General features: G+C 52.4%; 1 protein-coding gene across 2 annotated transcripts in view; it reads left to right on the top strand.

The window, feature by feature from the left end:
• bub1 (BUB1 mitotic checkpoint serine/threonine kinase) overlaps positions 1–14,263 on the top strand; it is a 47,589-nt gene that overhangs the window by 30,359 nt on the left and 2,967 nt on the right. For both annotated transcript variants that reach the window (XM_084315264.1, XM_084315265.1), the window contains 5 exons: positions 16–116; positions 288–449; positions 597–754; positions 1,475–1,652; positions 1,755–1,858. In XM_084315264.1, coding sequence (XP_084171390.1) covers positions 16–116; positions 288–449; positions 597–754; positions 1,475–1,652; positions 1,755–1,858 — 703 coding nt within the window. The remainder of the gene's footprint in view (positions 1–15; positions 117–287; positions 450–596; positions 755–1,474; positions 1,653–1,754; positions 1,859–14,263) is intronic.

The raw sequence follows: 14,263 nt of genomic DNA, 5'->3' as shown, positions 1-14,263 counted from the left end.
CGTATCCGTTTACAGGTAATGGCTCTGTAAAAGTTGACCGTGTTCTTGGAGAAGGTGCCTTTGCAAAGGTTTACCAGGCAACTGACCTCATAACTTCAGAAAAGATGTTTGTAAAGGTAAGTCGTGAATTCCGCCTGGTGTTTTAATAACTAATTTTATATAGATAACCGATGGGGTCTTTATACTCTACGTAGTTAAAACATCAATCCCTGATCAGGAAAAATGGCATATGTGTTCGCCAAATATAAATAAAGGTAAAAATGAAAGCAATTGTCTCATCACTGCAGGAGCAGAAGCCTGCCAGTCCTTGGGAGTTCTACATCAACACTCGTCTGAACGCACGGCTGCAGCCCAGCGTGCGTCACCTGTTCAGCATCATCCGCTCTGCCCACATCTTCCAGAATGGAAGTTTGCTACTAGGTGACCTCTTCAACTGTGGCACTCTGTTGGTGGGTTCATTCTGCTATTTTCACTTCATTCACCACTGAGGCTAGTTTCTCGAATGTGCTGCCTCTTTGTGTTGTCCCGTTCGCCCACCCCGGAGTGTGATTTAGACAAGCTTTAATGAAATCCTGCATTTCCAACCCCCTGCCCAGAATGCTGTGAACGTGTACAAGAACCTGAGTGATAAAGTGATGCCGCAGCCGCTGGTGATGTATTTCACCATCTGCATCCTACACATGGTGGAGGAGCTGCACAGAATCCACATCGTTCATGCCGACATTAAGCCAGACAACCTTATCCTGGGAGAGAGGTAGAGAAGAGCACTGGACAATGTATATTCTAGGATTGTGCACAACTACAGATTCTTGTGGTAATTTATTCTGTAGTTGCTATGACCAAATTATCAATTATTTGGTTTTGTCGACTTACACACGCGCGTTTGTTATATATTATTATTAGACATGGGTCCTCTGTTCATTATCACACTTTGTAGGCTAATCTGTTTGAACATATCATTTTCAAACAAGAGAATAGCTTTTCTTTCTCTCCAGCAAAACATTTTATATAACATCGTTTTCAAGCAACATTTTCCAAGTGTGAAAAAGACCAATCAACTTCTAATCTATTATTCAGACAAATCCATCAATTATTCCAACTTAATGGAACACGCCAACATTTTTGGAAAGTGGCTTACCGTCTTATCCAAAGAGGAACGTACAATCTGGCTGCATGTTAGCCTAGCTTAGCACAATGAATGGAAGCGGACATGGCCGGTTAGCCTAGGCATTGTCCAACTAACACCTTTCCCGAATGCTAACCGGCCATGTCCGCTTCCATTCATTGTGCTAAGCTAGGCTAACATGCAGCCAGATAGCTTTCTACTGAACTTGCAGAGAGAAAACTAGTATCTATCTTCTTGTCTCTTTGGATAAGACGATAAGTTAATTTCCCAAAATGTTGGCGTGTTCCTTTTTTAAAGTGCATTCAGGGGCATGTACCATTTATGCAGTTTATCTGTATTGCTGCGTAGGTTCCTGGAGAACACCCCTTGTGACCCGGAGAATCTGAACCACGGACTCGCCCTGATCGATCTGGGCCAAAGTATCGACATGGAGCTCTTCCCAAAAAACGCAGCATTCACTGCCAAGTGCATGACCTCAGGGTTCCAATGTACTGAGATGCTCAGTGGTAGACCTTGGAACTATCAGGTGAGGTTACAACAAACGCACGCATCTATTCTCCATGAAAACATATTGTATCCAGTGATGAGCTAGAAGCATAAGTCCTGCTTTGTCTGTGTTTTTTTTCAGACTGACTACTTTGGAATAGCAGGCACTGTGTACTGCATGCTTTTTGGAACATACATGCAGGTGAAGAATGAAGATGGTGTGTGGAAGACTAACGCTCCCAGGAGGTAATCTATCAACATTTCTTTGACCTAACTTAAAGCAGGATAATTAACTATAAGAAGTATACGTCTGCATTAGAAGCAAGTGCATTAGAGATAAACCACTTGGGACAAAGGGAAAATCCTGCACACTGTCTTAAACTTGCAACTTAAAAGACCTGAAGAATATCCTTTGGGATCGAAACATTGTCTCTCAAGCTTAGACATAACTTAACGGTAGGTTATGTAGATAACCTAGTTATATTAGTATTGGCTGAGCGTTCCGCTCTGAGCCGTATGAGATATTCCATATTCTATGATACCTATTGTATCCCCTTACGAACATGGCCCCATGGTGGCACCGCCCATATAGTAGTGACGATAGTCACCACACACCCTTCCTCGCCAAAAACCCGTCCCAGGAAAAAGATTCCTCAAGAGGGAACTCAGGGCCGCGCAGAGCGGAACGCTCAGCCAATACTAATATAACTAGGTTATCTACATAACCTACCGTTATATGCCGTATTAGCTATCGCGTTCCGCTCTGAGCCGTATGAGATATGGGGAAGAGCGGACGCGAAGCCCGACAAATGTACCCCCTGAGGACCCGTAAGCCCACATCAAGGGGTGCGGAGAGCCCTGTCACCCCACCCTCCCTAATGAAGAGGGGGCGCAGTCAACTCCACCTGAATGCGAACAAGAGGGAAACTAGAACCCCTTGAACACACCGTACAGGCGGAACCACGTGTGACTCAACACACTGTGGCCCATACCCATACACTCCCGCTACCCGACCAAAGGACGGGAAGCAGGCAAGGCCACAGACCCCAGAACCGCCTGGGAGACAGAACCCCCGGTCATGTCCATGAGGTAAAACCTAACAAAGGGGCCCGGGGAGGACCAAGAAGCCGCAGCACAAATGTCCTCCACCGAGGCCCCACCCAGAAGGGCGGCAGAGGCAGCCACCCCACGAGTGGAGTGCGCCCTGACGCCCCCAGGGGGATCCTGCCCAGCCAACGTGTAGCAGAGGGCAATACCCGTGCACAACCAACAAGCCAGACGCCGCGTCGACAGCGCTTTACCAGCATGAGCCCCACCGTAACAGACAAAAAGCTGATCGGTGACCCTGAAGCCCTGAGTACGGCTGAGGTAAAACCCCAAAGCACGGACCGGACATGACAGGTGAAGGCCCGCATCCAACTCACTAGCGTGAGGAGGAGGACGAAAAGCTTGAACCACAATATCCCGGGAGCGGAAAGAACTCCGGATATTCTTAGGCACGAAAGCAGGATTAGGTCGCAGAGTGGCACCGCAATCGGTACGAAAAGACAGGCACTCTGGACGCACCGAGAGAGCACAGAGCTCACCTACGCGTTTAGCGGAAGTGACAGCCAGTAGGAATGCGGTCTTGAAGGAAAGCCGGCCCAAAGACGCCTGCTCGAGCGGCTCAAACGGAGCCAAGGACAACCGACCGAGGACCAACTGAAGATCCCAACTCGGAGCCAAGGAGCGTTGCACCGGCTTAACGCGTCGAGCGCCAAGCAGGAAACGCTTCACAAGAGGGTGGCTGAACAAAACAGTCCCCTCAAAACCCTCATGATAAGAGGATATAGCTGCCGCATAGACCCTCACTGTCGAAGCCGACAGCCCATCAAGGAGAAACTGGAGATAACTCAGAACAGCATCCAGGGGACAGGAGACTGGGTCCCAGCCCCCCCCCCTTACACCACAATTTGAACGCACGCCACCTGCCCGCGTAAACCGCGACAGTGGAGGGAGCAAACGCACGCCGAATGGTATCAACCACAGAAGGCTCCATGCCCTCCAGACTCAACCCCCCACCAGCCACACCATCAGGGGCTGACCCAACACCGGAGGGCGGACAAACACCCCGTTGTGTTGAGAGAGGGCCGTCTCCGACCACGGAATGACCCAAGGAGGAGCGATCAGAAGCTGGATCAAGGCCGGGAACCATACCGCCATGCCCCGGTCCGGCGCGACCAGGATCACCGTCCTGCGCTCCCTCCGTATCCGCTCCAACAGCTGACTCAACAGCTGTACCGGAGGGAAGGCGTACAGAAGACCGGGCGGCCACGGAAACGTCGAGAAGGCATCTACCCCCAAGGGGGGGCGATCCGCTCGACTGAGCGAGAACCACAAGGGGCACTTGTGAGAACGTCGGCACGCAAACAGATCCACCGAGGCCTCCCCGAACCGATCCCAAATCTGCCTGACTATGTCGGAGCGGAGTTCCCACCCGTCGTGAGGAAGACCGCCCGAGACATCACATCCGCCCCCACATTCTCCGTACCAGGAACGTGGAGCGCCGTCAGACTGCGGAGCCTGCGGGATGCCCATAGCAGCAGTTCGCGCGCCGCCCGGAGCAGGTGGGCGGAACGAGTCCCACCCTGCCTGTTGATATACGCCGCCGCCGTCACATTGTCCGTCCTGACCAAAACGTGCCTGCCCACCACAAAATGGTGGAGCCGTTGAAGGACCAGAAGAACCGCCTTCAACTCCAACACATTGATATGCAGGACAGCCGGATCGGCATGACCCGTCCAGCTGCCCCCCACTGCATGAGACCGAAGCACCCCTCCCCAACCCGTGAGAGAGGCGTCGGTGAAGACCGTGACGTGTGAGCTCCTGCCGCCCATGGGGACCCCAACGGAGAGGATACCCAGCCTCCCCCAATGGACGAGGTCCCCCCATATCGACAAAGGAACCGCCAACCGTTTCCTCCTGTCCCTCACTGGATCCAGTCTCAAAGAGACAAACCACCTCTGTATCCTCCTCATAAAGAGGAGGCCAAGAGGAACCACCACGTGAGCAGCCGACATAAGGCCCAGCAGACGCATCACCTGCAGCGTCGTAACCGTCCCTCCCGGACGGAAACCCCCGAGCGAGCGACGGAGAGACCCCCGACGCTGCACCGAGAGGGTTGCAATCATGGGCCTTGACCTCAAGGTCAAGCCCAAGTACTCCACCTGTTGACTGGGAAGAGGGGTACTCTTCTCCCAATTCACAGCAAAACCCAGGCTGGTGAGGAATTCCACCACCAGCCTGGTATGAGACCTGGCAACCTCCTCCGAACGACTGAGGAGTAGCATGTCGTCGAGATAGAACAGAACTCGTATCCCCCGACGACGTAAAGGCCCCAATGCAGCCGCCACGCACTTGGTGAATGTGCGGGGAGCCAGAGAATACCCGAACGGCATTCTGTGGTACTCGTACGCTACGCCCTGAAAAAGAAACCGTAGGAACTTCCTGTGAGGAGGGAAAATAGGAACGTGAAAATACGCGTCCTTCAGGTCTATGGAGGTGAACCAGTCCCCCCTCCTGACAGCAAGCAGAAGGAGTTTGACGGTCAACATCCTGAGCGGTCTCGCTACAATCAACCGATTGAACGCGGACAGATCCAGTATAGGTCTGACCCCCCCTGTTTTGTTGGGCACCAGAAAATAACGGGAGTAGACGCCCGACATTGCGTCCTCGCTCGGGACCACAACGACGGCCTGCTTCGCCAACAGAGAGTGGATCTCGTCGGCCAGGGCTGTCACCGCGTCCGACCCTGACAATAGGGTCGGTACCAAACCTGAGAACGGAGGATGGGGCTGTGTGAACTGCAAAACCAGCCCCGCCTCTAACGTTCTCTGCAACCACCGATCCAGACGGCATTCCTGTCGCCATATGTGAACATAATCCCACAGCGCACCCGCCGTCAACTGACGCTGGGCCGCAAGGAACCGTAGATAGTTGGCCCGGTCCCCCCCGTCGTGCAAAACACCCAAGGGAGGACCCCGACAGAAAGGGCCGGTTTGATACGGGAGGAGCTGTTACCAAACTTGTGGACACATACTCGCCCCCTGAACACCCCACCAGCGTAAGCTGAGGAGTCGTTCTGCAGCTAGACACGCAAGGCATGAGGACCCCATGGGCTCCCACACGCCGAAGCCCTGCAGTGATATTGCTACCACTTACATCACGCCCGCCTCTTCTTTGCAGACCACTGCCGGTTTGACGGGAGTGGGAGGCAACAGCGCGACACCCCGCCTGGCGAGGGCGAGGCCGGGGTAACCCCTGCTGAGCTTTCAACAGAAGAGGCACCGAGTCCCCCTGCTGACCACTGGAGCTAGTGGCAGCTGAAACACCAGGTTCCACCCACCCACAACCTGCGGTGTAGGAACCACGCGACGACGGAACATTCTCACGGACAGACCCAGGTTCAGCCATCAACTGGGTGTCAGCCCCTGTCTCCATGAGAAGCGAAGAATGGGGCCGCATACGCTTCAAAGAAGGTTCGCGGCCCGCAGCCAAAGGAGAACGCTCAGAGCCCCGCTTCTGAGGGTAACGGAAAACGGACCGAACGGGGAGCGGGCTGCTCGCGGCAAAATGACGACGGGTTGGTATACCAAACCCGAAATCACCCAAAATGGCCGATCCCTCGGCCGCCAAGGCTGTCGGCCTCGCGATACCCCGTTGACACTCCAACCAGGGCACCACTGGCGGGGGAAAAATGGCCGCCTGTCGAGGGTCTCGCCACAGTCGTTGACGAGACCGTGCCCCCACCTCTGGCTGCACAGCGTGAGACGGTGTAGGACCCCGATCAAAAACCGCCTGCGCCTCCACAGAACGCCCAAAAAGACTATCTGTGGAAAAAGGAGTCATGAGGAGAGAAAACCTATCCTCTTCCCCAAGAGGAGACTGCTCCAACCAAACATGCCTAACAACTAAAGTTGATAGCATCCGAATCCTCCCCGCAGTTATAGCTTGCGACTGAGTCAAGATCTCTATAACACCACAAACATGAAGCATGTTTACAATGTCGGTCTGACCCAAAGACCCACAACCCGACGCCATCTTGGATAGGAACGTAGCCAGCTGAGCCACAACACTGGCCGCCGCTAAATGCCATCCTGCAGCAGTATACCATTCATCCATCCATACTGCCACCCTCCGAGCCGACATGCTATCAAGCATCGGCCGGGCGGAACACCGTTCATCCCCGCCTGGGCACAGGAAAAAAGCTACCTGACTGCTTAGCCAAGGTACCCCCGGCCTGCACCCTGTTGTCAGCCCCTTCACCCGTAAAAAAGGTAAATAAAGCTCAGCAAACCCCCCCACATCCACCACCGACTGACCTTCATCAATGAAGCTGGTAAGAGGAGGGAAGAGCGGAACCCCGCGGCGGGGATTACTAGACATTCCAGCGTCAACATCAGTGTTAGCAGAAAAAACAGTAGTAGCATTAGTGTTAACAGCATGTTCCAGGATCGCCAAGACATCGCCCACGACAGTGGAACGATCGCCAAGCCGTCCCGGCCCCGGTGCTGAAACATACTCCACAGCACGACTAACACCGACATCGATGCCTACTGACACAGACCTCACCTTTGTACAAGCCGACCCGTTAGCCAAACCTTGTACGCTGCCCCCCGGTCCGTCGCCGTCAGCCGAGGAACCACCAGCACAGGTCTGTGTCGTCGAAACAAGCTCCGGAGAATCCAGGGAAACACAATCCTCCGGTAAGCCCTCAATATTACGAATCTTCTTTAATCTTTTCATCCTACTAGTTTATCGTATGGTGCACGCATCCGAGTACGCTGGGACGAAAATAGAGGAAGGGTGTGTGGTGACTATCGTCACTACTATATGGGCGGTGCCACCATGGGGGCGGAGCCCCATACAGGTGGGGTGCATGTAATTTTTGTTCGTAAGGGGATACAATAGGTATCATAGAATATGGAATATCTCATACGGCTCAGAGCGGAACGCGATAGCTAATACGGCATATAACACATAACCGGCACCAGAAAGAGAGAGCACATCACACCAGTCCTAGCCTCCCTACACTGGCTCCCAGTGCCATATAGAATAGACTTCAAAATCCTCCTCCTCACCTTTAAGGCACTATCGGGTGCAGCACCCCTATACATCACCGAGCTCATCACCCCCTACGCAGCACCCAGGTCACTAAGATCCTCCAACCAGGCCCGGCTAGTTCCCCCCGCACCAGACTCAAAAAGAGAGGCGATCGCTCCTTCAAGGCCGTGGCCCCCAAGCTGTTGAACCAGCTTCCCCTGGAGATCCGATCTGCCCCCTCGCTGGAGACTTTTAAGGCCTGTCTAAAAATAAAAAAAACACTTTTATTCCCTAGCCTTCAATTTTTTCTTTTATTTTTTTCTTTTTTTAATCTTTTTCCCCCTCCATTTTCCTCCGATTTTCTCCCATCCCAATGTTAGTCGTATGCCAATTCCCAATCCCCTTCCTGGTCGCTGCGCACTTACCCCCCACAGTCGGTCTGGGAGAGTGGAGGCTACCACGTGCTTCCTCCGACACACTTCCAGCCAATCACCGCTTCTTTTCACCTGGCAGCGCGGATATTCTCTGAGAGGGCGTAGCGTGTGGAAGGATCACACTATCCCACTCAGGTCCCATCCGCGCTTAGCAGGCGCCCCGACCGAACTGTAGGAGTCACTGTTTACAACGACCCGGACCCACCCCGCCAGCTTCTCCCACCCTCTAATACTGCCAATTGTATTAGTGTGAACGGCCAGCCAAGCTGGTGACAACCCCGGAGCTGTGAGCTCGATTCGAACAGGCGAATCCTAGCGTCTCCGGGGTTGGTGACGAACGCAATCTCCGCTACGCCACCTAACCGCCTTCAATTAACCCTGATTCTCACACCCTAACTCACACACACCCATGCAATTTTATCCTGCCCCCTCCCTCTTGCATCTCTTCTTGTGCTCCTCTGTCCCCTGTGTGCTATACTGTACTTTGTGCTCCCCTATCCGCTTGTTGACCTACTGTTGACCTATTTTCTGAATGTACTGTCTTGTCCTGTTGTGCCTTTTTGTATTTGTGTATTTTATATTAGGACATTGTTTTTATGCTTTGATTGTACAGCACTTTGGTTGGCTCTTGAGCTTTTAAACATGCTTTATAAATAAATTACTTGACTTGACTAACTTAAAGCAAAAATGCTATCTAAACCAAGGTAGAACCAAGACATAACACAAAGTTGTGTTTTCAATAGACAATTGGGAGCTGTTCCACTGAATAATTTAATTGGAGACTACAAACACATAGTCTTTGTTATTTCATTGTGTCAGAATAATAATAATAATAATAATATTTAAATAATCTTCCGGTTGACTTTTACATCTGAGTGTTTGAATTGGAATGTTGTCAGGAATTATGTTTGAAACACTATTTACACTTGAGTGGAATGAAAGAAAATAATAAATAACTTGACTGAACAGAACGTAAGGTTATTCTATAACCCTAGTTATGAGTATCCCTTTAATCCATTCTAATAATGAGAGAACTTTCTCCATGTACACCCCTATTCACCTCCGCCTGGCCACACCCACATCCGCTCCTATATAAGCGGGGTCTTGGCCACACAATCGGCTCCTTCCCAAGTCTTTCACCACCAAAGGAGAAGACCGTGGGGTCCTCAGTGAGTCAGAGCAGAGCGCTCGCTATACTCGTATAACTAGGGTTATAGAATAACCTTACATTATAAATCTTATAGCTTTACGCTCTGCTCTTAGTGGAACACAGGAGCTGAGCAGAGCGAAAAGCTCGACAGATGTACCCGCTGAGGCCCCCTACAACCATCAGAATACCGGGGAGGATCCGAGCCCCCCCTAGCGGAGGACGGGAGGGAGATCGGACCCGACTGTGCGAAGAGGGTTTAGCACCTCAAACGCACAGGGTGAGCAGACCGTGGGACTTACCTTTGTTTAGAAGGACCCGCAACCACTCAAGCGCGCATCCCACATGCCACCAGGGAACGGAGGCTGACACAATTGGCAGACGTTATGAAAGATGCGGGGGCATACTCTCGAGCAGACGGGGTCAGGCCCGGCCTCAACCCGAGAGTCGACTGCTACCAACACACTGGGGAACCAACCACCCCCCTATGTTTAGTTTAACAGGAGGCGGTTGTTCCCTTAACCCACAAAGAAAACTCAGAAACGTAACTGCGTGTATACACAGGCTATACAAGCAGTACAAGTGTTTCAGCTTTCAAAGGGTTAACCCAGGCCAACAGGTTAACGAGGACGAGTCCCGACCTGGGCCTGGCGGACCGGGACCTACACAGGGATGCCTAGAGGGGTTGACAGGCAACCTCCCCGACAGCCCATTCCCGACCTAGCAGGGAGGGAGGGGTGAAACAAATGGAGAAGGACCAAGCCCCCTAACACAGCGCAAGGTACAACACAGTATGGACCAAGCACGTCACTGTTAAGGGCAACTCGTGGTGGCATACATATGACACACACATCCATGACATCAATCCCCGCGATGCCCGACCTGGCATTTTCCCCCCGGAAAAGCACAAAGTCCTTCGGGGTACCAGAACAGCAGATCTGCGCCCCGGCGGGCAACAGGTTAACTGACCTGGTCCGGCACGACCAGAACCAGTCCCGTGTCCTAGTCACGCCGCCATCCCCAGTCGTAAGAGGCCGGTAGGTACGCGTGTCGATCCAAAACATCACAGAGGGCGCCACCAAGACGGTCAGTACGCGAACGCACTACCCCTGGTGGCCCACCTCATGGGCGTGAGACCCCTCCGCCAATGTTTTGATCTACTCCATCATCTCCCCCCGGAGATGTACGTGAGCCGTCGAGTCTAACCTAGTGCACTGGCGCTCGGTAGAGATAAAAATCTCCTTCCCAGCCGCCCACATAAAAAACGTTGTTTCTATGAGTTGGGCAACCAAGGCGCGCCAGCCCATAAAGTGGTTACAACATTGAAAGCACCCAGGGCCAGCGCTAATTGGTCTCGCAGACCATACGCTGATTACATAACTAGCGTATATGCATGTCGAGAACCCGAAACACATCGACGGCGAATTCTAATAAGAAACACCACACAACGTTTCCTCCATGCTGTCTGGGACGAGCAGCAGGAAGCCGGCTGCTCGTCACAGATACGGGTCTCATATGACACGCCTGAGGGTAAACCCTGTCAATTCTGCTCTTTATATAAGATGGGAAGACAGAAGTTCCCCCAGAGAGACCTCTACGTGAGTAACAATTGAAAAAGATATATGTAATAATTGGGCCAAGTGACCAACGGCCCAATACACACTTTCAATAGAGAGCAGAGCAGAAAACAAACAGTCTTCAAATGCATCGCATCATCCAACTTTGACAATGACAGCGGTCTGCAGCACAGACCCTAAAAACTCACGGATATGTCTCGTATTCCATGGCCGGGGAAATCCTGTGACCCACCCATCCTAATATGGAGTGGAACCAAGAAACCACTTCCCCCTCCCTGTGACGCGCTGACCCCTCAGCCCGATAGGGAGACTGACAGGCAGGAGGCCCAACCTCCTGGCCAATCGGTGTCGCAAAGCATACAACAATATCCGAAAGGGGGCGAGGGGTTTATTAGTCCACCCCTTATGACCCCTCACCCCTGATACGATGCAATAACAAAGCAGAGCCATGACACCAGTTGTAGCGCGCTACATGAAAGCGCATATACCGGTTAGGGTAATGGCTTCACATTCTGCACGCCAGCCACAGACGACAACCTTGTTTGCGGGAAAAAACGGCTTTATACACGGCTCAGGCTTATGTGCGAAACTTGCCACCTGAAATTTATACCTTTATCCTAAAGTAAAGAAAAAACCACAGACCAAAGAGAGGGGCCAAAGGACCTTGGTACAATAGCTATATATGTACAACTTCTGTAGGCTAACACCCAACCCAGTTGTGGACTCAATGCCACGTTTACTTAAACGTAAAACACGAACACACACAACCCTCTTTACACAATAAAAAAGGCAAAAGTTCACTCTTACTACTGCAAGAAGAATGCCATCTTTTATGACGAGAGAAGACCTAAGTCCTCGACCAAGTGCTAGCTACAGGCCTTGCTAAGTCATACATAATGGCAACCAAAACAATTTTCAGAGAAAACTGCACCACTCCCTAAGCAAGAGCGCAACCCCAGCAGTAGCTGAGGGTTTACACCGTATCCCCAAATATATAGTGAATCAACACACGTTTTGTAACAAAACAGTCCCTCACCAGGAGGGACCCGTTATTTAAAAACAAAAATCATATTTGAGGGGGGGGGGGGGGCAAACAGGGGAAGTCACTAGCGTTGCCTGCCACGTGCAGAACGCCGTTTGCCCCCATGGGAAGCCGGGACGGTGCTGAGGAGCCTCCTGGTCACGTCGATCCCTACAGTTACCCCCGGGCGCAGGACGACTGGCTGCAGCTGTAGCGGCACTTCCTCCACTCCTGGCCTTCTTCCTAGAAGGCCCAGCAGCGGCGGTGGCAACGGCCGCAGACCTCTGCCGGCGTTGCCTCCTCCTCACGTCACCGGTGGCATCGGGTCGGGGAAAGTGGGGTTGGAGCACGGAGCGCTCCTCCTCCATCTCTCTGCAGGCTGCCGTCATCTGCTGCATAGCCGACCCGAAAAGTCCAGCATCGGAGAGGGGGGCCGTGAGCAGTGGAATCCTCCTCTGGTCCGGAACCCCCGCCTGCTCCAGCCAAAGGTGGCGCTGGATGAGAGTGGCCAGGGCGCGTTCCTTCCCGGCGGCTATCGCCTGCAGCTGAGTCAGATGCAGGATGGCTCCAGCCGCCTGGGCGTGGAGGTACCGTTGACGGTCGTCCTGTACCACCCCGCCCGCCATCAGCCCCGACATGTAGCGCGCCAGCTGCGCAATGTTGGAGGTTGCAGCCAGGCTCTGTGTTGAGGCGATGTACACCTGGTCACTCCACATAGCCAACTGCCTAGCCGATTTCCCCTGGGGAACTGGCTTTCGTAATGGCCCCCACACCATCTCGGGGCAAAGGATGGACGCCATCGGGCTATCAAGTCGAGGCACCCCGTCCTTTAGCCCCTGGACCAAACCCACCACCCGTGTGACTGGCACGTAGGAGGGGGTAAGGCCGACGATGCAGGATATTACCTGTAAGCCTCCATTGATGGGAAGAATGGGCAGACAACGCCCGCCTCCCTCACAGGACGGCGTTGCCAGAGATGACCTATCATGTCATCTGGAACAGGTGCCGGCAGTGGCTGCGGCGGCTGCCATGAGCTCGGGGAACAAGGCAAGCAACTCCACTTGCATACCTTCTTCCACGTCACACGCGTCCCTTGCGTACGGGAGGCTGCACACACCGTCTCCAAAAGATAAGCGGAGCCATCGTCCGACGCAGCAGATAGCTGGGCATCTCGTCTCCGGGGTGCCGATTTTAACCCAGTCCCAGAGTACGAGGGTCCCCAGGGAGACGTAGCACTCTCTGCCACTCCCCGAAGGGGAGAGTGTCTCGTCTCCGCCAGGCCTTCGAGCAAGAGAGCCCCCGCCCCCTCCATGTAATCCTCAGTCTCCATCGGATATGGAGAAGAGGCGAGGGAACTCTCGCTCGGATCCAGCACAACACTGCCACTAGGCCGTTCACCCCCGCTGTTCGCCGTCCTACGACGAGAACGAGCCGAGGTGAAGTGTCTGCGACGCAAATCCTCGGCCACCAGAGGAACTGTCCGCCTATCGGCCGACTGCCCTCTGGCGGGGGAACCAGGGCCGGAACTCAGCCACCTCACAGGAGATGGAAGCTCAACGGCCCCTCGGCGAAGCACACTCCCTTCCGGGCGCCGCTCAGACGCACCTATCTGCCACATGCACAACCGTGGAGCCAGGAACGACGCACAGAGGACGCTGCGACAGTGAACCACCGGTGGAGGGTAGAGTTGTAGTCGTTTAGACCCTCCGACGGTGAAGACATTATCTCTTTATTTTCTCGAAAAATTGCGAGAGAGAAAAAACAAAGATACAATGTCAACGTAGCTCCTTTCCAACAAACTACTTTTAGCACTAAACTAAAGTGGTGTATACACAAACTTCTCAGTGGTGAAAGTAGGGAAGGAGCTGATTGTGTGGCCACGACCCCACTTATATAGGAGCGGATGTGGGTGTTGCCAGGCGGAGGTGAATAGGCGTGTACATGTGGAGAGTTTTTTTCATTATTAGAATGGATTAAAGGGATAGTTCCACTAAGAGCAGAGCGTAAAGCTATACGATTTATAACCGTTGTTATATTGACATGCCGGAACTATTTTGGACTGCTAATCATGGTCAGATTCAAAATTCCTCCATTTAACAAATCAAGTTCCAAATGATTTGCGCTGAAGTAAGTCCAATCCTAAAGCGATTTCTGTGCATTTGCGGTTAAATTCCAACCCAGTGTATAGTCATGTTTTTTTTTTTTTTTTTTTTTTTACTTTTTTTTTTGTAAATTTTTACATACAAATATCCACATCAACAACATTTTTACATTACAATTGACAGACAAAATTATAAGAAAATGGCATCTAAATCAAGTAAAAAACTAAAAAAGGGACATAAATAATAAATAAAAGTAAACATATTGTGGCATATTTACCAGTGTGACAGT

The sequence above is a fragment of the Notolepis coatsorum genome, assembly GCF_963971535.1.
Source record: "Notolepis coatsorum genome assembly, chromosome: 5".
Classification (NCBI taxonomy): Eukaryota; Metazoa; Chordata; class Actinopteri; order Aulopiformes; family Paralepididae; genus Notolepis; species Notolepis coatsorum.
This window is presented reverse-complemented; position numbering and strand designations above follow the sequence as displayed.